This window comes from Mandrillus leucophaeus, unplaced genomic scaffold, assembly GCF_000951045.1.
Source record: "Mandrillus leucophaeus isolate KB7577 unplaced genomic scaffold, Mleu.le_1.0 Scaffold831, whole genome shotgun sequence".
Taxonomy (NCBI): domain Eukaryota; kingdom Metazoa; phylum Chordata; class Mammalia; order Primates; family Cercopithecidae; genus Mandrillus; species Mandrillus leucophaeus.
The window spans coordinates 157,513-184,789 of NW_012109042.1; the positions used below are offsets into that span (position 1 = coordinate 157,513).

Sequence of the window (27,277 nt, forward strand, 5' to 3'; positions counted from 1 at the left end):
GCTGCAAATAATCACATTAAGAGAATAAAGGGAAAAACAAGATTACCTCAAAAAATATATAAAACTACATGACAGAATTCAGTATGCAGTCATGATACGTACTCTCAGCAAAGTAGGAATACAAAAAAATGATTAATCCACTACACGTATCTGCAAAAATGACAAAACGCTTATATATGGAAATTAAAGACCATTCCTTTGTGGATAGTATGCCACAACACAGCACAGATGGGGTTGAAAGAAAGGAAGAGAAACAAAGGGCTGCCATGAATTAAACCAGTAGAGAAAATAAAAGCCTGGGTCATGCAGGGGACAGTGCCTTATTCAGCCAGCATCAGGAATGATTGAAGTCTGGGGCTTCTACACAGTGGGAAAACGAGCATAGTAATCACAATAAAGAAAGACATCTGAAAGGTGCTAACTTAGCCTCGGATCAGAAGCGCTGCCTGCTAATGCCTTGCTGGTGAAAAGCGTATCCTGCGTAAGCCCTCAGAAATCCCAGAAAACAAAGACCAAAAGAAACGACGCTTTGTCAACAGAGCAAATCGAAAAAATCTTCCAGCAGTGACAGGGCATTAAAAAAAAAAAAATGCGGACATAAGATGGAGTGAATCAAAAAAGGATTTATCTAATTCATGTATGAAATGTTTCAGAATCTATTGGATTCTAATTTTTTTAAAGCAGACAGATACGAAAATACAACGAAGACGTGCATGACTGAAACCAAAAGAGATTAAAGTAAAACCTCATTCTCCTGAGGAAACGGTGTGAGGAGGGAATTAGGGGCTGCCGGAACACAGCGAAGCAGAGGCAGAAGGCAGACAAAAGGGGCTGGGTTGGTCCCTGCCTGTGTGAACAAAAAATATGTCAGATTGGAAAATTGCGGTAAAATCCAAGCGCGGCACGTACGTTGCCCCCACAGGAAGTGTCCGCCGCGCTGCCTGTGCCCGGAAGTAGGTAGGAACACACAGTCACAGGCACCCAAGAACCGGGGGGGAAGAAAAAGAGATGCACACTTCCCCTAGAGAAGCCTCCGAGCGCGGCCGCGACTCCGGGCCTCAAGCCCATAAAGAAAAAATACCGGAGACGTTCTGGCACCATTTCGGGGTAAAGAAGCTGCCATGGAAGAGCCTGCAGCTCCCTCAGAAGCCCAGGAGGCAGCCGGGGCCCAGGCAGGTGCTGAGGCAGCAGGGGAGGGTGTGTCTGGGCCGGACCTTCCCGTCTGTGAGCCCTCCAGGGAATCTGCTGCTCCAGATTCGGCCCTGCCACATGCGCCTGTGGGCTGGGCCCCCTTCCCTGTAGCTCCAGTCCCTGCCCACCTCCGCACAGGAGGCCTGAGGCCTGCCCCAGCCTCAGGAGGAGGAGCATGGCGCAATCCGTTTCCAAGCCGAAGCAGCGGCATTTGGACAAAGCAGATCATCTGCAGGTATTATATACATGGGCAGTGCAAGGAGGGGGAGAACTGTCGCTATTCCCACGACCTTTCTGGTCGGAAGATGGCCACTGAGGGCAGCGTTTCGCCGCCTGGGGCCTCTGCAGGTGGAGGCCCTAGCACGGCTGCGCACATCGAGCCCCCGACTCAGGAAGTGGCGGAAGCCCCCCCGGCTGCATCCTCCCTTTCCTTGCCTGTGATTGGCTCGGCTGCTGAAAGGGGTTTCTTTGAAGCCGAGAGAGACAATGCAGACCGTGGAGCTGCTGGAGGAGCAGGTGTAGAAAGCTGGGCGGATGCCATTGAGTTTGTTCCAGGGCAGCCCTACCGGGGCCGCTGGGTTGCATCTGCCCCCGAGGCTCCTCCACAGAGCTCAGAGACTGAGAGGAAGCAGATGGCTGTGGGCAGGGGGTTGCGGTTTTGCTATTATGCTTCCAGGGGAGTTTGCTTTCGTGGGGAGAGCTGTATGTTCCTCCATGGAGACATATGCGACATGTGTGGGCTGCAGGCCTTGCACCCCATGGATGCTGCCCAGAGGGAAGACCATATAAGGGCCTGCATTGAAGCACACGAGAAAGATATGGAACTCTCGTTTGCTGTGCAGCGTGGTATGGACAAGGTGTGTGGCATCTGCATGGAGGTTGTCTATGAGAAAGCCAACCCCAATGACCGCCGCTTTGGCATTCTTTCCAATTGCAACCATACCTTCTGTATTAGGTGTATCCGCAGGTGGAGAAGTGCCAGACAGTTTGATAACAGGATCATCAAGTCTTGCCCGCAGTGCAGGGTCACCTCCGACTTGGTCGTTCCCAGTGAGTTCTGGGTGGAGGAGGAGGAAGAGAAGCAGAAACTTATTCAGCAATACAAGGAGGCAATGAGCAACAAGGCCTGCAGGTATTTTGCGGAAGGCAGGGGTAACTGCCCATTTGGAGACACATGCTTTTACAAGCATGAATACCCTGAGGGCTGGGGAGATGAGCCTCCTGGGCCAGGTGGTGGGTCATTCGGCGCATACTGGCATCAACTTGTGGAGCCTGTGCGAATGGGAGAGGGCGACATGCTCTATAAAAGCCGTAAGAAGGAGCTTGTCGTGCTTCGACTGGCCAGTCTGTTGTTTAAGCGGTTTCTTTCACTGAGAGATGAGTTACCCTTCTCTGAGGACCAGTGGGACTTGCTTCATTATGAGCTGGAAGAATATTTCAATTTGAATCTGTAGCATTGTGCTGTGGCATGTGGTCTAGTCTGCTGAGGTTCTGTCGTCTGCTATTGCCTGTTTTCCCTGTGTTGACACTCTTATTGCTTTCAGGGGCTGTTGAGGCAGTGCTTCTGTTTTCTTGTCTATTCTGCATATCTTTCCCCCTAGGATTATGGTGATTATCTGTGTTTAAAAAAATAAGTCCTTAAAGTTACTGTTTTGGTGAAATTAATATTAATGTCAGCTTATGGCTTTTTTTGTCATCTCTGTTTTCAACAGGATTAACTCAGTTCTAGTGTAGTGTTTACTGAATTTCCACACTTATTTTGAAGACCCTCAAGAGTAAATGTGGCAGAGTGAAAGGAGAAGTTTTAATTGAACTAGTAGCTTTGTGCTATAATAGCCTTAACAAATGGACCCTCGCAGGGTCTTGCAGCTGCTCATCTGTTTACAGTTTGTTCTTTCCCTCCTTCCCCTTCAAGTGCACTTGTTAAACTGTGATGAACTTGTGATTTTGTGTTTTACTTGACCAAAACCAAGTGTATATGTTTACATGTTTTTATCCTGTTTAGCTTGACATGAAATAATTTATATTTGGAAATATATATTTAAGAATGATATATATATAATATATATGTATAAGAGCTATGTATTTGAAAATATATATAAAAGAATATACATCACAATATTTATGTTTATGTAATAAAGTAAATACAGAGCCGAAAGCTGAAGGTCAAAGCCTAACAGGATTGGCTGTTGTGTGGATGTGAGTTGTGTGAATAATCATTCTGTCCCTTGCACAGAAGCCAGTAATTAGCATCTAATGAAAAGGACTGTTCAAGTGGGTCTGGCCAAATGTAACAGATGCAGATCTTAGAGGACTTACAAAGCACTATATTGGTAATTCTTACAATGGCATTAATAGCTCACTCTATAAAAACAGAAATGGTGTTCCTATGCAGTTTTGCCACCTTCTCAGTAATTCTTTGTAACAGCAAATCCTAGGCTCAGAGGCACAGTGCTTTGTATTTGATATACAAAGTCTCTAGACTTTCCCAACAAGGGGCTTTAGACAAAAGATTTCAACATAAAAGTAACAAGATTATAAAAGGGAAAATAGAACAAAAATACTAAAACCAGTGAGAATAAAATAATGGAAAGATAATAAAATATAGAAAGCACTAAAAACTAAGTGTAAGAGTAATATAGAAAATTTACATACAACTTAGATTAAATGAAAGCAGTTTAAAGACTGAAAGGCAAAGGCTATAAGACTTCATTACAATCAAAATGAAACATCCTATTTAAAATACACACAACATAAAAATACAGAAGCATTCAAAGTAGTAAGATGGGAAAAAAAAAACCAAACAGGTGCTATGACTGTCTTGATTGTAGACAATGTTTATGGTAAGGATAAACACTTTGCTGGAGATAAAAAGGAATGATACATAAACATTAAATTGTAATTCACAGGAATATATAACTGTTCAAATTTTGTATACGTTTAATAACGTTGTATCAGATACACAACTGATAAAAATGGAAAATCCTAACTCCAGACTCTTAGTGGACAATTTTAATACACCTTTTTAGTAACCAAACAAGCAAAGAAAAAATGAATGTGAAAGATAATTATGCCATTTTAATGACTTACCTGCATAACTTATGATCTGCATCAACTGCAAATGCACTTACCTTGGCTGAAGTAGCTGAAAAATGTGCTAGGAGTGTGAATCTTGAGTCCCAGGTTATTCACACTGTCCTGACTGTCCAAAAAATATGGCACATTTAAGAGTTTTTATACCATGTAATTTGCATGCAAACGGATGAATTTGTCAGAACTACCTAATGTGGTACTTGCTATAATTTTTCTCATTATCCTGATGAGGTAAATAATAGAGAATTTAAAGGTTTTGCCCGTAGAGTTTATGACCCATAGCTGTGAATTAGTGGAACAAAGACTGGAACTCAAACAGTGTATGTCCAGAGCAGTTGCACTTACCATGTTCACTAGGAGCAGGTGGACTAGCTGAGTGTAGCTGCTGGAGACGCAAGTACAGCCTTTAAGTATGGATGCTTCAGCCAAGTGGAGCAAAGATGGACATGAATAAGCTCCCGCAGAATATAGGAGCCATGGGGCTTTTATCTATAGGCTGCCAGCTCAGTGATTTTAGTCCACTGCTTCAGAGTGTGCCTCAGCCTCCTATAATTTTACATTGCCTCTCCCATCTTACATGACTCCTGGTGCTAGTAAGTACCTCAGCCTATTTTTGCCTGGACCTTTTGCCATATTCCTTTCCTCTTGATTCCTCTTAGCGAAAGAATTCACCAATTAGGACACCCTTGATGCCTGACTATCACTGGCATGCAAGGTGAGTGACAGATTCCAAATAAATTCCAAACATCTGAGGTTCCTGCCCTGCAGTTGTGCAGGAGAGAGATTAGATGAACTAAACAACCAAAGAATGAGACCAGATGGTGTATTCTCAAAGACTGTGCCAACACCAAAGTCTCAAAAAATGAGTCCCAGTAGTGGCAAAGCTTTCAGAGAGGTGTTTTTAAGCTGAGCCCAGAAAGCTGTGGAAAGTTTCTCCAAATGTACACTTCTCCGCATTGTGAAATACCATGTTTTTATTCAAATAGTATCTTGAGCCAGATAATCTTTAAGTTCAGGATTTATAGTAGGACAATGGTTAGTAGAAAATAAAGTGGCTTGGGAGACAAAGGATAGTTAGAATGCTGACTCTGCGTCTTACTAACCATTCAGTTTCACAGTCTCAGGAAGTTACTTAAATTTTCTGTACTTCAGTTTCTTCGTATGAGAAATGGGTACAGTTCCACCTACGTTTGCAGGATTGTTGTGAGCATCAAATGTAGTCTGGACAAAAAGCTCAAAACATAGTTTGTGGGTTTTTTTGTTTTTTTAGTGATCTATATAGATGTGAGATTTGTGCTTATTTTTGGACATGAAAAGGTGATTGCACAGAAATTAATCACCAAGATTTTCTTTTTGAGAATCTTTGGAACTTGTATTAATGTAACATTATCATTTAATGATTATTTTGGTAAGCAAGGGGTATATTACCCTCACATTCATAATTTCAAAAAGATGAAGTATTTTTTCAGCAAAAAATACTCAGTTGAAACTAAATATGTGCTATTCAGTTACTTAAAGTATAACAAAAGAAATACATATTTTTGGCAGATTTCTAAGTGAGGAAAATAACAAAGGGACATTTTTAGACTATATGGGATTCCTTGTTCCGTCATCAGTTCATTCAGAAAAATGTCAAATGACACAAGTATTACTGCCACCAAGTCTGGGTGAAGTGTTAGCAAGGGCTTTCCCACGATCTGAGCACTGCCTGCTGCAGTCAGGAACAAAGAAGCCCTTGCCACACAAAGGTCTGCTCTGTGAGTGGCGCAGTGTGTGCAGGCCCTCGCCCCAGGAGGACTCAGGGATTCAGCCCCGGGGTCTACAAAAATGGTATCATTTCAGCTACAACTAAAAAAGCCTAAAACAAGTCAGGTTTGCTTAGGTTTCATGTGTCTCGATTTGATGGATAGCCACACATGCAAATATGCTAAGAGAAATTTACCTAGTAACTCTCCCCCTTCGAAGATACGGAAATCACTTTGTCTCATGGCTCACATGTCACTAAATCAATTCACTGAATTTCACTGACAGGGAAACATTTTCAGTCCGTAGTCTTTGTCCGTATGCTCTTCCATTTTACGCTTTTCCAAACGTCGTGGAGGCGTGGTTTCTGTTGCCACAGCTAATGCTAAACTACAACTTCAGTGTGGGATAGAGTTAGGGTAGGGCTGGGAACAGGGATGTATGGGAAGTAACCCAGTACTAGTGCATAGAAGTAAATTAATTCATGTCAGTTTTTGCCATGAAAATATATATCATATTTTCCAATATTAAGGGAACAATAACAAAAATAATTATGAAATAGAGTACAGTGAAACTGTCAATTAGATCTAGATATTAAAAGTAGTACAGGCAACATTCTCTGAGGTCAATATAAGAAAATAAGCTACTACTGTCTGGGCACAGTGGTTCACACTTGTAATCCCAGCACTCTGGGAGGCCGAGGCGGGTGGATCACGAGGTCAGGAGATCAAGACCGTCCTGGCTAACACAGTGAAACCCTGTCTCTACTAAAAATACAAAAAAAAAAAATTAGCTTGGCGTGGTGGTGGGCGCCTATAGTCCCAGCTACTCTGGAGGCTGAGGCAGGAGAATGCTGTGAACCCAGGAGGAGGAGCTTGCAGTGAGCAGAGATGGCGCCACTGCACTCCAGCCTGGGCAACAGAGCAAGACTCTGTTTCAAAAAAAAAAAAGAAAAGTAAAAGAAAATAAGCTACTACCACTTTTAATTGTCTCTCATAAATAATTTGATGTAGGAGTGAATTCAAAATCATTTAGAATATAATATGACAATGGCAAATTATACATACCATAATATACAGGATACTTCTAGATCTGTACTCAGAGTATAACTCCTAATTTTAAATACTAATGTATATTGTCTTAAAAACATAAAGAGCCTAATTAACTAGGTATTCAAACCTAAATTTTAAAAAGACCACAGCATGAACACATGCACACATATACACAAACACATACAAACACAACTAAGGTAAGCAGAAGGAATTAATAAATATTAAACTAAAAATTTGTTGAACAGAAAATGAAAATGTAAAGGCCGATTTTTTTTTTTGTAAAAATAATTAGTAAACAGATAAACCACTAACTTAAAAAATAAAGGATAAAGTACAATTAACATAGGAAATGTTAATCAGAGGTAATTAGAGCTAAAAAGGCACTAAAGAAATGGGAAATAAATCCTTGTTATACCCAAGGGAAAGGTACTTGTAAATATGAAACAAAATTTAACAGTTTCAACATAAACATAAATTTCCAAACATCAATCCAGACGACAAATCTAAACGAACCTATTGCTAACAACAAAAAAATGAAGTTGTCTAAATTGCACTTATTCCCTACTCCACACAAAAAGAAACAGAAGACTTTATCCCCTGAAATTTACTTACACATTTAAGTAAAATATATTGCAATGCTGTATAAACCATTTCTTAGTCCATTTGAGCAAATATCATAAACTAGGTGGCTTACCAGCAACATAAATTTATTTCTCACAGTTCTGGAGGCTGAGGTTTAAGAGCATGGCACCGGCAGCTTGGTGCCTGGTGAGGGTCGGTTCCTGGTTCATAGATGACCATCTTCGTAAGAAGACACTGTCAAGTGTCCTCACATAGTGGAAGGCACTACCAGCGCCACTGGGACCCCTTTAATTGTGCTGTTTTAATGTACAATAAAATGTATTAAAATTAAAAACTATAAATAATTACATAAATATATTTGTTTTCTTTTTTATGGGTAGTTTGTGTTTCAGTGGAGAAGTGCTTGAAGCAATGCCATATGATAACATGTTCTAGTGAAAGTTTTATGCAAGTTAATCAAGAATACAATACAATATAAACCATGAGGGAATCACAGTTGTGGGGCCTTAGACACAAAGCTGTGTATACCATTTGAGCTGGTAAATTGGAGCCTCTTTTATTAAGGGCATTAATCCCATGTATGAGGCCTCCACCATCATGACTCCAACACCTTCCAAAGGTCCCATCTCCTAATACCATTACCTTAGAGATTAGATTTCACTGTAGAAATTTTGGAGATACACAAACATTCAGTATACAGAACTGCTATGGTTTGGATATGGTTTGTTGAGCCCACCAAGTCTTGTGTTGAAATTTGATCCACAGTGTTGGAGGTGGGGCCTGGCAGGAGGTGTGTGAGTAATGGGAGCAGATCCTTCATGAATGGCTTTTGCTGCTGTTCTCTCAGAAGTGAGTGAATTCTCTGAACTCCTGTTAGAACTGGTTGTTGAGAAGAGCCTAGGCTGGGCACAGTGGCTCATGCCTGTAATCCTAACACTCTGGGAGACAGAGGCATAAGGATTGCTTGAGACCAGGAGTTTGGACCAGCCTGGACCAACACAGTGAGACCCCATCTCTACAAAAAAATAGAAACAATGAAGCAGACATGGTGGTGCATGCTTGTAGTGCTAGTTAATCAGGATGTTGAGGAGGGAGGATTGATTGAGCCCAGGAGGTTGCAGCTGCAGTGAGCTATGATTGTACCACTGCACTCCAGCCTGGGCTGCAGAGTGAGACCCTGTCTCTAAAAAAATAGGAAAACAGCCTGGCAACTCCTTTGCCTCCTCTTTCATGATGTGATGTCTTCTCCTATTCCTCTTTCATCATGAGTGAAAGCTTCCTGAGGGCCCTCACCAGAAGCAGATATTGGTGCCATGCTTGTGTGTGTGTGATGGATTTTTGCTCTTGTTTGTGGTGCCATGCTTTTGTGTGTGTGTGTGTGTGTGTGTGTGTGTGATGGATTTTTGCTCTTGTTTGTGGTGCCATGCTTTTGTGTGTGTGGGGGGGTGTGTGTGTGTGTGTGTGTGTGATGGATTTTTGCTCTTGTTTCCCAGGCTAGAGTACAAAGCCGCACTCTTGGCTCACAGGAACCTCTGCCTCGGGTTCATGCGATTCTCCTGCCTCAGCCTTCGAAGTAGCTGGGATTACAGGTGCCCACCACCACGCCCAGATAATTTTTGTATTTTTAGTAGAGACAGGGTTTCACCATGTTGGTCAGGCTGGTCTCGAACTCCTGACCTCAGGTGATCCACCCGACTGGGCCTCCAAAAGTGCTGAGATTACAGGCATGAGCCACCACGCCCAGAGCCATTATTCTTTTACAGACTCCAGAACCATAAGCCAAATAAGCTGCTTTTGAAAACTATATTATTCAGTTTCATATATTCCTTTATAGAAACAAAAATGGACTAAGACCAGAAAATTGGTGCTGAGGAGTGGAACATTGCTATAAAAATACCTAAAAATTTGGAAGCAGCTTTGGAACTGGGTAACGAGCATAGGCTGGAAGAGTCTAGAGGGCTCAGAAGAAGATAGGAAGGGAACTCCTGGAACTTCCTAGAGACTGGTTGTGACCAAAAATGCTGATAGAAATACCGACAGTAAAGGACATGCTGAGGAGGTCTGCGATGGAAATGAGGAACTTACTGGGAACTGAAGCAAAGTTATACCCTAGCAAATACTTTGGCTGCATCGTGTATACACTCTAGCACTTTGTGGAAACCTGAACTTAAGAGTGATGGCCTAAAGTATCTGGCAGAAGAAATTTCTAAGCAGCAGAGCATTCAACAAGTGGTATGGCTGCATCCAACAGTCGACAGTCAGATATGGGAGCAAAGGAAGGACTTAAAGTTGGAACTTATGGTTAAAAGGGATACAGAGCATAAAAATTTGGAAAACTCAAGCCTGGCCATGAGAAAGAGAAGGAAAGAGCATTTTTCAGGAGAGGAAATCTGAGGAGGACAGCTGAACAACCACTTGCTAGAAAGATTAGCACAGATAAAAAAAAAAAAAAGAGAGCCACTTGGTAATAGAACAGTGTGAAAAAAGTCCAAAGGCATTTCAGAATCTTTGAGTTTACTCCTCCCATTACAGGTCCACAGGCCTAGAAGGACAGATGGCTTCTGGGCCAGGCCCAGGGTGCTGCTGCCCTGTGCAGTCTTGGGAAGCTGCTTCCCACATCCTGGCTGCTCGGACCACAGCTAAAGCTCAAAGGGCTCAAGCTACTGCTTAGACCACTGCTTCAGAGGGTGCAAGCTGTAATGTTTGGGGCTTCCATGCGGTGCTAAGACTGCAGGCACACAGTATGAGACTGACTGAGGCTCTTTGTGGGTTGGAGCCCCCACGAAGTGTCTCCACCACGCACCGCCTAGTGAAGCTGTGGGAGTAGGGTTGCCATCCTCCAGACCCCAGAATTCTAGAGTCACCAGCGCATGCACTCTCAGCATGGAAAAGCCGCAAGCACTGGACTCCAACACATGATAAGAGCCACATGGGCTTCACACAGCAACGCCATGGGGACAGGGCTGCCCAAGGCCTTGAGAGCCCACACCTCATACCGTTGTGCCCAGGATGTGGGACATGGAGTCAAAGGAGAATATTTTGGGGCTTTGAGTTTTTGTATCTGCCCTTCTGAGTTCTAGACTTAATATGGGGAGTATTACCTCTTTCTTTAGGCTGATTTCTCCCTTTTGGAATGGGAATGTCTAACCAATGCCTGTATCACATTTGTATCTTGGAAGTAAATATCTTGTTTTTTATTTTACAGGTTCACAGCTGTAAAGAACTTGCCTGGAGTCTCAGATGAGACTTTGGACTTTGGACTTTTGAGTTGATGCTGGACCAAGTTAAGACTTTGTTGATAGGATGATTTTATCTGGCAATGTGAGAAGAACATGAGTTTTAGGGGGTCAGGGGCAGAATGCCGTGGTTTGGATATGGTGTCTTTGGCCCCACTGAGTCTCATATTGAAATTTGATAACCAGTGTTGGAGGTGGGGCCTGGTGGGAGGTGTTGGGAATATTGGGGTGGATCCCTCATGAATGGCTTGGTGCCATTCTTGCAGGGATGAGTGAGTTCTTACTCTGAGTTCTCTAGAGAACTGGTTGTTGAAAAGACCTTGTCATTTCCTCCTCTTCTATCTTGGTTTCTCTCTTGCCATGTGATGCCTACTCCCCTTCCCTTTCTGGCATGGGTGGAAGTTGCCCCCAGTTCTCACCAGAAGCAGGTGTTGGGGCCATGCTTCTTGTACAGTCTCCAGAACCATGAGCCAAAGAAACCTCTATTTTAAATAAATTACTCATCCTCAGGCATTTCTTCATAGCCACACAAACAGACTGAGAAGCACTATTTCATAAAACAAGATAAAGGTGTACCTACGTAACTTATGAATGGTATATAACATGGTATCAAAATACTGCCAGTTCTAGTTCATTTTGTGCTGCTATAACAGAATACACATGCCCCTTGACTTATGGTGGGGCTGTGTCCCAAGAAACCCGCCATAAATAGAAAATATCATAGTTGAAAATGCATTTAATGTCCCTATAAACCCATTATAAAGACAAAAAATCATAAGTCAAACCATTGTTAAGTCCAGATGCTCACTGAATTACACTGGTGTTACGTCCTGATACACCTGTCGTGAAGTTGAGTAATCATATGTCGAACCATCATAAATTGGGGCCCCTCTGTGCCTGAGACTGGGTGGTTTACGATGAACAGAAGTTTATTGGCTCATTGTTATGGAGGCTGGGAAATCTAAGATTGAGGGGCCAATGTCTGGAGAAGGCCTTCTTGTTGCACTGTCCCATGGCAAAAGGGCAATGAGCGTGAGAGGGAGAGGGAGCAAGAGCCTGAACTCAAAACTTCCAGCCCTTTAATAATTGGTATTAATCCATTCATGAGGGTAGAGCTCTCATTTCCTCAGCATTTCCCATTAGGGCTTACCTTCCAACACTGTTATATTGGGGATTAAGTTTCCAACACATGCTCTTGGGAGAACACATTCAAACCATAGTACCAACAGTGTAATACAAAAATAACTAGAGATATGTCTCATTTATGAATATTGATGCAAAAAATAGGAAATGAAATATTAGTGAAAGAATAGCACAGTTAAAAAATAAGACATTGGCCGGGCGCAGTGGCCCAAGTTTGTAATCCCAGCACTTTGGGAGGTCGAGACGGGCGGATCACGAGGTCAGGAGATCGAGACCATCCTGGCTAACCCGATGAAACGCTGTCTCTACTAAAAAATACAAAAAACTAGCCGGGCGTAGTGGCGGGCGCCTGTAGTCCCAGCTACTTGGGAGGCTGAGGCAGGAGAATGGCATGAACCCAGGAGGCGGAGCTTGGGCGACAGAGCGAGACTTCGTCTCAAAAAAAAAAAAGACATCAGGAAGTAGTGGATTATATTCCAGGAAAACAAAGATGGTACAATATGAAAAAATATTTTTTCTTAATATATCAAAGGAAATAATCATATAAGCAACTTCATATCTCTCCCAATAAAAATAAATTTGTGATCCGAGGTCAGGAGATCAAGACCATCCTGGCTAACACGGTGACACCCTGTCTCTACTAAAAAGTACAAAAACAAAAAATTAGCTGGGCGTGGTGGCGGGCACCTGTAGTCCCAGTTACTCAGGAGGCTGAGGCAGGAGAATGGTGTGAACCCAGGAGGCAGAGCTTGCAGTGAGCCGAGATCGCGCCACTGCACTCCAGCCTGGGCGACAGAGTGAGACTCTGTCTCAAATAAAAAATAAAAATAAATAAATTTGTGATCAATTTGCTTTAGTGTATATAATACAGCTATTTAAGGCATAAATATATTTATATATGTATATTACCAAATCTAAATTTTTGAGAAATGAACACACAAAAACATATAACTAATGAAAGGAAATCAAAAATTAACATAGGAAAATTAAAATATTAAATATAAAGGCTGAGACTTTGAAAACAATTCATAAAATAAACCACTAAACTGATGAGGAAAATGAGAAAAAATAAAAACAAAATCACATACACACTTACATTCAGTAGGAGGATTTCACAACAGATATTCTATTAAACATAAGAAATCACTCAACCAGATGTAGATTAATTGCAAAACTGAAATTGATAATTTTCTAGGCATTTATCATTTATCAAACATTGGCTACAAAACATGACAATGTAACCTAGTTAACATAAAATTAAAATGATTATCACAATTTAAATAGGGATTCTCATAAAACCTTTAAAGAACAAATCATTAAAGTGCTATGTAACACAATCCAGTTTAAAATGGAAGGAAGGGTCACTGACATGTTTAATTATGAATGACACAGAATTTTATATCGGAATGTAATGAAGATAGTGAACACACCCATTCACAAATACATGCAAACTAATAATCAAATTTATGAATAATGATGCAAAATTTAAAGAAAATATTAGAATAAAAATATTTCAGCATTGTATTTCTTTAATCAGTCAAAAAGATAATCCTATAATCATCTCTTTTGATCAAGCAAAAACAATTAGATTTTTCTCTCCTTTCTTCACTGTTAGTCATTATTTTGATGTATCAATCAATGCAATTGTATACAAGGCCAAATAATGAGACATATAAATGACACATCCTTCAAAGAAGGATTTAAATTCATCTGAGATGTTGTATGTTGAAAATCTGAAAATTTCTGTAAAACTTCAAAAAATAAAAATCAGTAAAATTCTAGGAGAATAATGTGGATAAGTTTCATATTATAGAAAATGTAATAAAACACCTATTTTTGTTATCACAACAAACTACACAGGAACCATGTACTTTAAATTTAGGAATAAATAAAAATGGAATAAATTTAAAAATGTGTTAAGTGTCTTCAGGAAACCATAAATACTTAAGCAAATGAAAATAATATACTATATAATTTGATAGGGAACTTTAACATTACCAATGTGTCAATTTTTTAATGAATTTACCACATTTCTAATAAAGTACTGCTTAGGGAAAAGTCTTATTATAACTGTGTCCTTCCTCTATTCTCAACCACAACAATCACGAACGCAGAAAACGTCGGTAACTAAATGTGGGGACATTTCACACACACCAAGCAGCAGACACCAGCTGGGAATCCTCCAATTTAATTCCAAGGCTGTCTACCTGAAGATAGTGTCAGATCCCACGGGGAGGGGGGCCAGCTGGCCCCAAGACTCCTCCCACTCCCTAGACACCAGTCACAAGTCCAGGCCTCTGGAACTTCTGACCAGTGGGCTTCAAGTTGGCGTTCCCACAACCCACTCTTTGGATTTGATCTATTTGCTGGAGCAGCTCACAGAACTCAGTGAAACATGTTTACTGATTTATTACAAAGGATACAGATGAAGAGATGCATTGGAGGAGGCTATGGGAGAATGGGGTGGGGCTCCCGTGCCCTCCTGGAGTGCCACCCTCCAGGAAGCTCCAGGTGCTCAGCTATCCAGAAGCCTTTTGAGCCCAGTGCTCTGGGGTTTTTGTGGCAGCTTCATAACATCCGCATTCCTTCCCCCGGGGTATGTGGGGTATGGCCCTTTATGGAATGAGGATCTTCTGATCCACCTCAGAAAGGCTGGGTGAGATTAGAGTCCTGCCTTGAGGTGGCTGAAAGGAGGTCAGGAGAAGGTAGAGAGATTCTGTTTCTTAAGTCCTGCTCCTGAAGCCTAACACCCAGTATTATTTTTTTTTAAAAGACTGTAACAAGGGCTATGGGAGTTATGAGCCAATAACTGTAAATGAAAACGTGTGTGTGTGTGTGTGTATGTGTATCTCATAACAACACAAGTACAAACTAGTTCTTTAAACAAAATCTATTATGAAAGTTGATATGTTGTGGGGAAAAAGCCAGTAGGACCAGAACATTTTAGAATTGAAAAGCATCCGGTCAATGAACTTTACCAGGTCTTCAAACAGTGTCATATTTCCAGCAATATGAAGAGCAGGTAGTGGGACTTGAATTGATAAAAAAATATATACTAAAAAGGTTCATAAACAGACATATGTATTGGGTTTATGATAAAGATAAAAGGATTATTCAATAAAAGTTGCTGGGTGAATTCAGGAGTCATTTAGAAAACTAATATATGGGCTCCAAATAGCATACTTTAACAGCAGTATAAATTCCACTTACATCAAAATTTCAAACAAATACAAAACCAGAAAAGGATTTCCTTTATATTTTAAAGTCTTGGAGTCAAGAATGTCTTACAATGACATATTCTATAAAACTCTTAAAAGTTTGACCATAATTGTAGCAATAACTGCATAGGGTCTCCTGTGTGCCAGGCTCTGTTCTAAGATGGTTTATCCTAATTAATCCTTCCAACCATCCCAAGAGGTAGGCACTATTAACCCCTTGTAGTAGCTGAGAGCACTGAAGCTGAGGGAGGCTCATAGACATGTCCGTGGCACACAGTTAATAGACTTGCCCATCTGACTGCAGAGCGGGACCTCTCATCAACTACTCTGCCTTACAAATGTAACCAGTTTAAAATGAGCTAATGAATTCGGTATGAGCAGCTTCCCCACCCCTAAAAAAGCATCAAACTATAAGAATTTATTTCCATAATATATAAAGGCTTCTAATAAAATACTAGTAACTTAAATCAACAAAGTAGAAATCTTGCACAGAAAGCAAAATGCATATAGTTTGAAGGTGGGGAAAAGTTGTCAAGCATCACTAATAATAATAATTATTAAAACTGATGAAATTTCAGTTTCCTCCCAATTTGTCAAAAACCCAGATGTTTAAAAACACTCTGTCGGGGGAATAGGCATACATTGCTTGCAGGAGTATAATTGGTACAATTTCCATAGAGGAACATTCGATGATAACCAAATCATGAGTTCACATATGCATACACCTTGACCAAGCCATTCTATTTTTTTAAAATGTGACTGCAGGTTTGTTTTATACATACAAAATCTTTCAAGTACAAGGATGTTAATCTCAGCCTTCATTATAAGGGGTGCAGTGGCTCACATCTGTAATTGCAACACGTTGGGAGGCCGAGACAAGGGTCTCACTTGAGGTCAGGAGTTCCAGACTAGCCTGGCCAACATGGTCGAAATATGTTGGTATTTTGTATTGTAAAAATACAATACAAAAATTAACCAGGGGTGGTGGCACATCCCTGTGTTCCCAACTGGGGAGGCTAAGGCACAAAAATTACCTTAACCTGGGCCGGGCGCGGTGGCTCACGCCTGTAATCCCAGCACTTTGGGAGGCCGAGACGGGCGGATCACGAGAGGTCAGGAGTTCGAGACCAGCCTGGCCAACATGGTGAAACCCCATTTCTACTAAAAATACAAAAATTAGCTGGGTGTGTTGGTAGGCGTGTGGAATCTCAGCTACTCGGGAGACTGAGGCAGGAGCATTGCTTGAGCCCTGGAGGCAGAGGTTGAAGTGAGCCAAGATTGAGCCACCACACTCCAGCCTGGGTGACAGAGCAAGACCCCATCTCGGGGTGGGGGGAAGCAGTGATAATCAGATATATCAGATATGGTGTCTATGCTTGTGTATGCATAAGTCTCCTGAAAAATCTTACGTAGGTGAAATGATATCTGTATCTATATATATCTAAATATGTACACACCCAATGTGTAGGAACATACATACTTCAATATGTACGTGTGTGTATATATCTACCTATATATAAATACAGGAGAATGTGTGTATATATATAATAGATATATGTGTGTGTGCATGTGTGCAGTGGCTCACATCTGTAATTGCAACACGTTGGGAGGCCGAGACAAGGGTCTCACTTGAGGTCAGGAGTTCCAGACTAGCCTGGCCAACATGGTCGAAATATGTTGGTATTTTGTATTGTAAAAATACAATACAAAAATTAACCAGGGGTGGTGGCACATCCCTGTGTTCCCAACTGGGGAGGCTAAGGCACAAAAATTACCTTAACCTGGGCCGGGCGCGGTGGCTCACGCCTGTAATCCCAGCACTTTGGGAGGCCGAGACGGGCGGATCACGAGGTCAGGAGATCGAGACCATCCTGGCTAACACGGTGAAACCCCGTCTCTACCAAAAATATAAAAAATTAGCCGGGCGAGGTGGCGGCGCCTGTAGTCCCAGCTACTCGGGAGGCTGAGGCAGAAGAATGGCGTGCACCCGGGAGGCGGAGCTTGCAGTGAGCCGAGATCGTGCCACTGCACTCCAGCCTGGGCGACAGAGCGAGACTCCGTCTCAAAAAATATATATACACACACACACACACACATATATAATATATAGACATATATAATACATACGTATGTATACATATATATATGAGTGGAAATGGTGCCACTGCACTCTAGCCAGCGTGACAGAGCCAGACTGTCAAAAAAAAAGAAAAAATTAGAAAAGACAAATCCAACAATAGGCAACTGGTTAAAAAATGGCATAGACATACAATGGAATATTATAAAACAAGATTTTAAACGTAAACATAAAAAGAGGAAATTTGCTTGGGCTGACTTGGAAATATTGTAAGTAGGAAATATACATGTGCTAAAGTTTATAATATTATATCATTTGTATATAAAACCAGTGATAGGCCTGGTGTGGTGGCTCACACCTGTAATCCCAGCACTTTGGGAGGTTGAGGAGGGCAGATCACCTGCGGTCAGGAGTTCGAGACCAGCCTGGCCAACATGGTGAAACCCCATTTCTACTAAAAATACAAAAATTAGCTGGGTGTGTTGGTAGGCGTGTGGAATCTCAGCTACTCGGGAGACTGAGGCAGGAGCATTGCTTGAGCCCTGGAGGCAGAGGTTGAAGTGAGCCAAGATTGAGCTACCACACTCCAGCCTGGGTGACAGAGCAAGACCCCATCTCGGGGTGGGGGGAAGCAGTGATAATCAGATATATCAGATATGGTGTCTATGCTTGTGTATGCATAAGTCTCCTGAAAAATCTTACGTAGGTGAAATGATATCTGTATCTATATATATCTAAATATGTACACACCCAATGTGTAGGAACATACATACTTCAATATGTACGTGTGTGTATATATCTACCTATATATAAATACAGGAGAATGTGTGTATATATATAATAGATATATGTGTGTGTGCATGTAAAATAAAGCAGAGCTTAAAACTGAATGTCAGTTGTTAAAACAGTTCCTTTGTGAGTGTGAGTTTTTGTGAAGAGGGAAAATGTGTTTGATTAGACTGCAGTGAGAAAAATTAAGTGGTTTAAGGTAAATATTGTGAGGACACAGCAATGATTTGCTGCTGCTAAATCACTATGACGCCAGAGCTGGCTCTCAGCACTCCTACAGATGCAGACATAGGTTTACTGATCAGGCTTGGGACTGTCTGATATTGCCATGTGATAAAATCTGTGCATCAGATACAAAGGTCTTTATACTCAATATTCTGTATTCTCCTGAGCCTCTCTAAACTAGATGTTTTTCTGAAAAATTATTGAAATAGTGACTAAAAATCTGTGAAAAAGAATAAAAATAAATTTGTAAGAAGTGAAAATTAACCTAGAGCAAGCAAGATAAATAGAAATAAAAAAGCAATATTGAAAATTAAAATCCAAAAGAAAGATTTTCTAAATTTACTTATATTTGACAAAGTGAATTTTAAGGCACAGGTATTTAATTTAAAAAAAATCCATGACTCAGAAATGTAAAGGAATTTTAAATTTTTATCCACATAATTACATAGCCTCAGAATATACAAAGAAAAATATGACAAAACAGCCAGGCATGGTAGCTCACGCCTGTAATCCCAGCACTTTGGGAAGCCGAGGTGGGTGGATCATCTGAGGTCAGGAGTTCAAGACCAGCCTGACCAACATGGTGAAACCCTGTCTCTACTAAATACAAAAATTAGCTGGGTGTGGTGGCACATGCCTGTAATTCCAGCTACTTGGGAGGCTGAGGCAGGAGACTCACTTGAACCCTGGAGGCAGAGATTGCAGTGAGCCAAGATTGTGCCATTGCATTCCAGCTTGGGCAACAAGAACAAAACTCCTTCCCCCCCCGCAAAAAAAAGGAAAAAAAGGAAAGAGAAAAAAAAAAAAAAAAAAACAAATAGGGGAAATCCATGAGCCTACAAACTTAGTAGACATTTTTAACATACACAGTAGTCACTTATTTTAAAATACTGTTATATTTGGATGACACAATGAATACAGTGACCCTAATTGTCATGTTTAAACCCCTACACTCATCAAATGTAGAAAAGTCACTTCTCATGGTATGACAGCAGACAAAAAAAGGCAAGATGACCTGGCCAAAAGCTCTGAATTCCAGATGACTTCTCTGATAAAAATAGATCACATAAGTTTACTGTGTAGTAGGCAATGTGCAGATGAGTTGATAAGGATAATCTAATTCTCATAACATCACCCAGAACAATATGCTAATTAAGAAACTGTTTTTCCTTTTTCTTTTTTTTTTTTTGAGACAGAGTCTATGTTGCCCAGGCTGCAGTGCAGTGGCACGATCTCAGCTCACTGCAATGTCCGCCTCCTGGGTTCAAGTGATTGTCCTGGCTCAGCCTCTTGAGTAGCTGGGATTACAGGCATGCACCATCATGCCTGGCTAATTTTTTGTATTTTTAGTAGAGATGGGGTTTCGCCACATTGGCCAGGCTGGTCTCGAACTCCTGACCTCAGGTGATCCACCCACCTTGGCCTCCCAAAGTGCTGGGATTATAGGCATGAGCCACCACGCCCAGCCAAGAAACTCTTAACTTCTCAATGCTCAGTGTCAAGTCCATACTGAGAAAGTTGTGGAGTCGGGATTTGAACTTGGGTTATCTATTTTCAGAATACCTAAGTTGACTTCCTCCTTCTTTCCTGCTACCCTTTCGATCTGGAGGGTGTTGGGAAGAATCTGCCTACAAAAAGCTGCTTGGAGAAAAGCATATTTTCTTCATTGCAGGTGGGCCAGACACAAGAGAAGTGCTAAGTTGCTGGGAATAGAAGACTGCTAGATCCACCTGGTTTTGTCTATCCATCTTATCTTCCTCTAAACAACAGGTTACTTGTTCTACTGCCTGCACTATGCCTAGTTCCTCAAATTCATACAACAGCACTCCCCTTGCTCTGCTTCCTTGTTTCCAGGGCCAGTGGTTTAGTCTCTTTAACTGTGGCTTTGCTTATTTCTTTGAATATTGTCTCTTTCAACATATTGCCCAAATTCTTAACTAGGGATAATAATTTGGGTATTTTGAGAAGCAGACACCAATACAGGAGTAAATGAGCAAGGATTTTACTTGAGGGCATTCCCATGAGAGAAAATGGGGAGCACGCCAGAAAGGCTTTGATATACTTTGGACCACACTGCATGTCTGTTTCTGCGTGAAGGAGAGACAGAAGGCAGGCAGAATGGAAGCACTGCTATGTAATCTAGTAGAGGCTCAGCAAGGCCATCCCGAAGCCATAGTCTGCCATCACTGGAGTTTTATAACTCTCAGAAATAGGCCTGGTCACATTTAGTTATTAGCTGGGAGCAGGCCATGGAAGTATGGCTTTGACAAAAATGTGGTAATGGATTTCAGAGAATACTAACTGGGCCTGCTGGGTTAATTAAAACTCCCTGTAGTTGAATGATCCGGAAAGTATTGAATGTTCACGCTGCTAGGCATAGTGATTGTATTAGGATTCTCCAGAGAACCAGAATCAGAACCTATATTCTTAGGATTCTTCAGAGAAACAGAACTTTTATCAAAATACCATGGTTCAGTCTAGGTCCTGCTGCTCACCACACAGAATGGCAATTGCTGGGACAACAAGTATTGCCAGGGAAGAAGTATTTAATCAAGCGCCGTACCTGAGGAAAATGGGAGATAAAGTCAAATCCATCTCCCCAACCAAGTAAAACTGAGTTTATAGAGTGGGAAAGGTGGAAAAACAGGAATTAGAGAGGGGTAAGGAAACAATCATGATGGATGAGGGGTCTGGTGTCTCACTGGATGTGGTGGTCCGATGAGTTTCAATTCCTTGCCAGAGGGTTTGTTTCCTAAGGAAGGAAGTCAGTAAGACAAATTAAGTTTCAAATTTTAAGACTAGAGGGGGTCAATTTCTATGTTTATTAAAAAAAAAAACCCATAAATATCAGTTCTATGGGATAATAGGGCCGGTTATAGTCCCCCCACCTTTCTATCTGTCCCTCAACATGGGGAACCCTGTGGTCAATCCTTCTGTCTGCCTCATGCTGAGGAGGGGCATCATGGGATAGCGACGAGGAATGAAAAGGTAGTACCTGGTTAGCATCCAGCTTGCTGGAGAACCATAATTAAACACACATACACACACATTTGGGGAACCCAAGAGAACAAACCTAAGCCTCCCAAAAAGTATTCCTGATTCATTACATCCACTTTCAAAAAAGTATGGTTTATCCTTTAGGGGAGAACAATAATGAACTGAAAGGTGTGTGGTCCCTTAATGATTTCTTATTTTAGGTCTTTGGGCTTTGAATGCTAACTTAAAGCTGTCTTTGAGGGTTCAAAAGACCATGACTGTTTCCCTTGGAGGGACCCCAGAGGGACTGGTTTTACCTGAGTATGTTGAATTTATGACTTAACACCAGCTAACTTGAACTAGAACCTGTTGGAAGCAAACTCAAGACTAGTTAATTATTTCCGAAACAAGGTTAATACCCTATCATTATAAAGCCAGTCCCAAGGACCTGCCTATGAAGCATGTCAGCTGCTTCATCTGGGCTGCTCCACTTGGCTTTCATAGGTTCCCTCCTCTCAAAGTAAACAGATTTTTCAGTGACTTTTATCCAGTTCACCAGGCTGGCTGTTCTCTCAGGAACAACCTCCTGTGTGTCTGGATTGTACATACCCATCTGCAATTGTTCAACAGTGAGCCGTGGGTCCTGGACGAACCAAAAAAAAAAAAAAAAAAAAAAAAATGCTTTGCAATTCTGCAGCATTTAAAAACAAAGACATTGCTCCTAAATTAGTTACTTTCACAATCCTCTTTAGCAAAGGGTCTTCAGGAAGCTGTTGATACCAATCTATAAAATGGAACAATTCCTTCACATTATATCCTCTGGTTTCAACAGTTAATTGGTTCTGCCCTTTCCCCACACTGGAAACCATAGGTCTCAGAGATACTGATTGGAAACCACAGGTCTTAGAGATACTTTTTGGTTGCCTAGGCTAATTTTCCCTTTTTGTGGGTAGCCTTAAAGCTGGTGATCTGAGCTCAGACAGACCCATGTCTGAGTCTGGTCTAGCTTTCAGATCCAACTCAGCACTCTCTTACCTTTGTTTTAGCTATTACAGATAACAATAACAAAGGGATTGAATATTTCACTTTTTCCTGTTAAGTTTGCATTTCATTATGCATCCAGTGAACCAACTCCCCAGGACTTGAATCCATCTCAGAATTCCATTCATAACTTTTACCTTTAATAACTGAATGCAGCACAGCTGCAGCTCCACACCATGGGTGACCACATTGCCACCCCAGAATCAAAGCTTAATCAATAACAGGTGTACTATAGCTTTCTTCTGAAACATGGTTTTTCTTTCCTTAGTCCCCCATTTTTAACAATGACAAATCATAGTGGGACCAATTTATTTACAAAATAAGTTTTATTTCTTATATTTGACCTGATTATTTGCACAAAGTCCAGCAAGAATTATTGTAGGCTCTTATAAATTGGCTTTGCTGGAAATTTTCCTAAGGTATCTCTAATTTGGATTTTAAAGGCTTTTTAAGCACAGCCAAGGATTTGTAAAAAGCAGAGGTTCCTCTTCAAAGACTTTCCTCCCCATCTAATTAGGAATAAATAGTAACTTCTCTTACAAGCAAAATGTATTCACAGACCTGTGCCAACATTCTTAAATATCTGCTAGCCGTAATAAAGAAATCAATGTACTTTATGTTCTTAGCGCCCACAATTTAGCCTAAATATTTGCCCTGGCTTGCTTATACTGTTCCAAGCAAGCATTAGGTCATAGCCTCTTCCTCTTCCTTATTTGAAGGTGTTTTTACCTTTCTCAGCATTCCATAAGTTACTTCCTCCTTCCTTTGTTCTCCTCTGCCTTTGCCTCTTTTAAAAAGTTCTAAGTTGCTAGCCAGTCAGGACAAATACAGAATGTGAGGTCCCGTTCCAGCCAATGGCAACCAGACACAGCAGTAGGGTGGATGCGTCTGGTTATAAATGACGCTGTCTCCTTTATTCAGTGTACTCTCGTGGCAAAACTGCTGGCGAGTGTACCCTTTCTGCAGAAAGTAAAAATGGCCTTGCTGAGGAAATTAAATGTATGTCCAAGTGCTATTTCTTTATGGCACCAGGGAACAAGCATTTCTAACAAATTTACCTGTGCCTGCAGATACCTATATAAATTGGGTGAATTCCTCTCTTCTTGAGGTCTCAAAATAACATGAGGTCCCTGAGACTGTCAGAAGGTGGCATTCTTTGTTTTCCACAGGTCAGAAGGCCTGCGAAGGAACTGTGCAGTTAAGGTACAAGGCCAGGCTTTCCAAGGAGCTATTACCGGCTCCATAAGGCAACTTCAGTTTCTCAAGGTGTTCTGCTGATATCTGAAAATACATTATTCCAGTCCAAGCCTTAGTGTCTCCAATTGTGACCTGTAATAAGTTAACTTCAGTTTCTCAAGACATTCTGCTCATATCTGAAAATATGTTATTCCAGTCCAAGCCTTGGTAAAACAATCAGTGCCTCCAATTGTGACCTGTTATAAAAGAAAACAGATTCTTATTCAACTTATGCAAATAACTATATTGCCATAAATTGAGAACACTTGTAAATAATTTCCAAAATCTGGAGAAATCAGCTGGAGTGAAAAAAAAATACTTCCAATTTTGTTTACAAGAGTATACTCTGTCAGTTGTTAAACACTATAAATAGCTCAAAAGAAAAAATTTTCTTTAAAAAACAGAATGAAAATAATCGGCAATCTTTCAAACAAGAAAAGCCATAAAAATTATTTCAGTCTTCTAGTAGTTCAGTCCATGCAATTAACTCTTGTTCTGCTTCGTACTGGGTTAGCAGTCTTTAAGTACACACCAGCCTTTTAATTAGAGTCCTGCATGCTTTCTCTCTAGTCCAATGGCACAATCTCCAAAGTAATCAGAAACCTATATTCAAAAGTCCTTTCCATGAAGCCCCCTAAGCAGTAAGTTTTAGACTGTGGCTGATTGCAAGCTGCTTTTTGAGAAGAATCAAAGTAAAACAGTAATTGTGGATGACAGATGTCTTAAGATGGTCATAAAGACAACTTGTCACTGGTAACTTGGGATCTTTCCTTACTTTGTACCAGTTGCAAAGAAAGAACACCCAGCTGGAAGCAAAGTGGAGCATGTTTTATTCCTGGCCAGGAAGGGAGAAGGCGAACTCTTCCTCTGAAAGCACCTTCTCCCCCGAACAACAGAAGGCATGGGGTTTTAAAGGACTGCTTATGGCAAGAAAGAGAAATGTTAGCATGTGCAAGTGGGCTCCAGACCCACAGGCTCAGTTCATAAACATACATCTTCATACAACCCATGTACATAAAATAGTGGAGATTTTCTTTTTTTGTGGGGGGGGGGATTTTGGTATTATAATTAATAATTAATGATCTGAAGGCAACTAAGATCATCTGTTCCAGCTTGGGTGCTTTTGGGGGTCTTACCTTCCTCTCGTATCTGGTCAGTGGTCATGACCTTCTGGCACCATCCCGGGCCCACTGGGTTCTTAAGCTGTTGTGCCTATAAGTAAGGGACTAAAGAAAATCAATAAGAAGAACTTTCCCAGTTATTTCATCAGGGTTGCCTTAGAAACAAAATCCCTCCTCTGTCTGTTTGCTCCTCATTCTTGTTGGCTGCTGAGGGGTGGGGTCCATCTTCTAGAACTACTTTCTGCTGTGTATGGGCATTGTCATTTCATAAGTTAGAGGAGAAAAATTTTTCCCTTGCTATTCTAAGGTAGGCCTGATTGTCACCAGGCTGCAGCCCTAATTGCCAAGATCCTTTCTTGATTACCATTTGTAGTTTGATTGCTTCCAGTTCCTTACTGACAAAGCTTGCCGAAAGGCTAAGAATACAGGGCCAAAAAGCAGTAAAAGTATGATCATCACCAGTGGGCAAAGGAAGGGGAGGCACAAAATCTGGTTGGGCAGGACACCTTTTACTGCATTCCAGATGTCGTTAGAGCTAATCTTGGTTACCCCAAAGGAGCAGAGCCATTCTGCTTGCTTTAACATTTCCTTTATATTAACTTCTATCTCCCTAGAGGTGTTTGCTGAGGTGCAACAGGAGGTATTGGTGATCGCACCTACTTCTTGTTTTGCTAGTAGATAGTCTAAGGCCAGCTGATTGTCCGGTACTACATTGGCTAGTGAATTGAAAGAAAGCTGTATATTTTGAAGAGCCTTCCTGGTATTACATATGAGATTTTTGACTGTCCGGGTTATATTTCTCAGGGTAGTCTCACGATAGGCAAAACCCTTCAAGGGGCAGCCAACCATACAGCAAGTACTATACCTACCAGGATCAGCCCAAGAGCCTTCTTAGACTTATTGTAATGGCAGGTTTTGGTATGAATGATTATTCCATTGGGTCCCATAACACCTACTATATATTGTCCTGTGTGTATTACATTATCTACACAAGGGTCAACTACCACTAGCAATGGAGAAGAAAAGGTCGCAGCAGAGGAGCCGTTAGGGAGGTGGTGGTGGGGAGAGCCACAGATGAACATATACCCTGGGGATGCACACACCCTGTGGCAATGGGGAAGTTTAGCCAATGAAGTAATTAAGAGCCCTGAAGGGGAGGGTGAGTCTTCTGACAATGAGGGGACAGGGGGCCTTTCCGAGTCCAGGGGAAATCTATCTTTATTACTGAAGCTATTGCTGGAGGTGGGTAGTAGAGTCCCCAGTATCGCTTGTTGCTTGAGGTAGGTGCTGGACTATATGAGTCTTTGACTCTTGGAGTAAGATCCATGCAACCCACAGACACGGGAATCGCTCAGGTGTACAGGAACAGGTGTGGCTTGGACCTTAGATTTTCATGGCACCTGTGTAAGGTTGAAGTCACCTCCCCAAGGACACGCAGTGTGCAGTGTTCCTCAAGTCTGGAGGTGCCTGTGATATGTCCAGCAGATTGTTCTGGCTGGCTATAATATGGGAGAAGTTGACTATTGCCTTTGTGCCCCAGAGACCTTTGGCTGCTGATATCAAAATCACCAAACAGCATAAGAAAAAAAGAAAGAATACATTTGTATTTATCTAGGCTAAGCACTCAGAGGTGGCTAAGAGATAAGGATGGTATTAGGCAAAGGGTCACTCATTTAAGGAAACACTATGGGGCTTTCAGGGAGTGCTTGAGGGAGTGTGGTTGAGGTATATGCAGTATTTTATCAAGATGCCAGAGGGATATCAATCAGGACTAGCATGGTCAAGATGTTCCAATAGGGGCCAGGCGCAGTGGCTCATGCCTGTAATCCCAGCACTTTGGGAGGCTGAGGCAGGCGGATCATGAGGTCAGCAGATCGAGACCATCCTGGCTAACATGGTGACTAAAAAAATACAAAAAATTAGCTGGGCGTGGTGGCGGGCACCTGTAGTCCCAGCTACTCGGGAGGCTGAGGCAGGAAAATGGCATGAACCTGGGAGGCGGAGCTTGCAGTGAGCCGAGATCGCACCACTGCACTGGGTGACAGAGCGAGACTCCGTCTCGAACAAACAAACGAAATAAAGATGTTCCAATATAAAAGGAAACAGAGCCCTAAGCCAGGGACCACCTGTGAGGACTACAGAACAAGACCTAACGCAATCAGAAGCAGACAGCACAAAAGTGACACCAAGAACTCTCCTGGAAGGTAGAGACAAGTAAGTTTTATAGCACTGACCTCTTTAGATGGGTCTGAGTATTCTTATCTTTTGGGAGTCAGGTTGGGTTTTCAGAACAGCAATTTTAAATCCGAGATGGGTTCAGCCTGGTACGAGGGAGTTTCCTGCACTGGTGTATCCACCTGTTTCACTCGTGTGTGATGAATCTGCGGGGTGACGCCCTGAAGTTTTAAGGCAGAATGTGTGGTCAGTCACTAAGTATGGTCCCATCCGTTTTAGACCTAATTGCCTCTCTGGGCTTCGGACCTTCCAGGTTTTCAGATATGCCCAATCTCCATGGACGTAAGGATGCAGAACCAGATCTGTCAATGACAGAGAA

General features: G+C 41.6%; 1 protein-coding gene across 2 annotated transcripts; it reads left to right on the top strand.

Moving 5' to 3' along the window:
- The first annotated feature begins 620 nt into the window (after positions 1-620).
- Positions 621-11,139, top strand: MKRN3 (makorin ring finger protein 3). 2 transcript variants are annotated; one of them, XM_011968221.1, is made up of 2 exons: positions 1,001-2,323; positions 10,867-11,139. In XM_011968221.1, exons 1-2 carry the CDS (start codon positions 1,122-1,124, stop codon positions 10,931-10,933), a joined length of 1,269 nt encoding a protein of 422 aa, XP_011823611.1. In that variant the 5' UTR covers positions 1,001-1,121; the 3' UTR covers positions 10,934-11,139. The 2 variants fall into 2 exon arrangements, with proteins under 2 accessions (XP_011823609.1, XP_011823611.1); XM_011968219.1 differs by lacking the exon at positions 10,867-11,139 and having other exon boundaries at positions 621-3,344.
- The last annotated feature ends 16,138 nt before the right edge of the window (positions 11,140-27,277 follow it).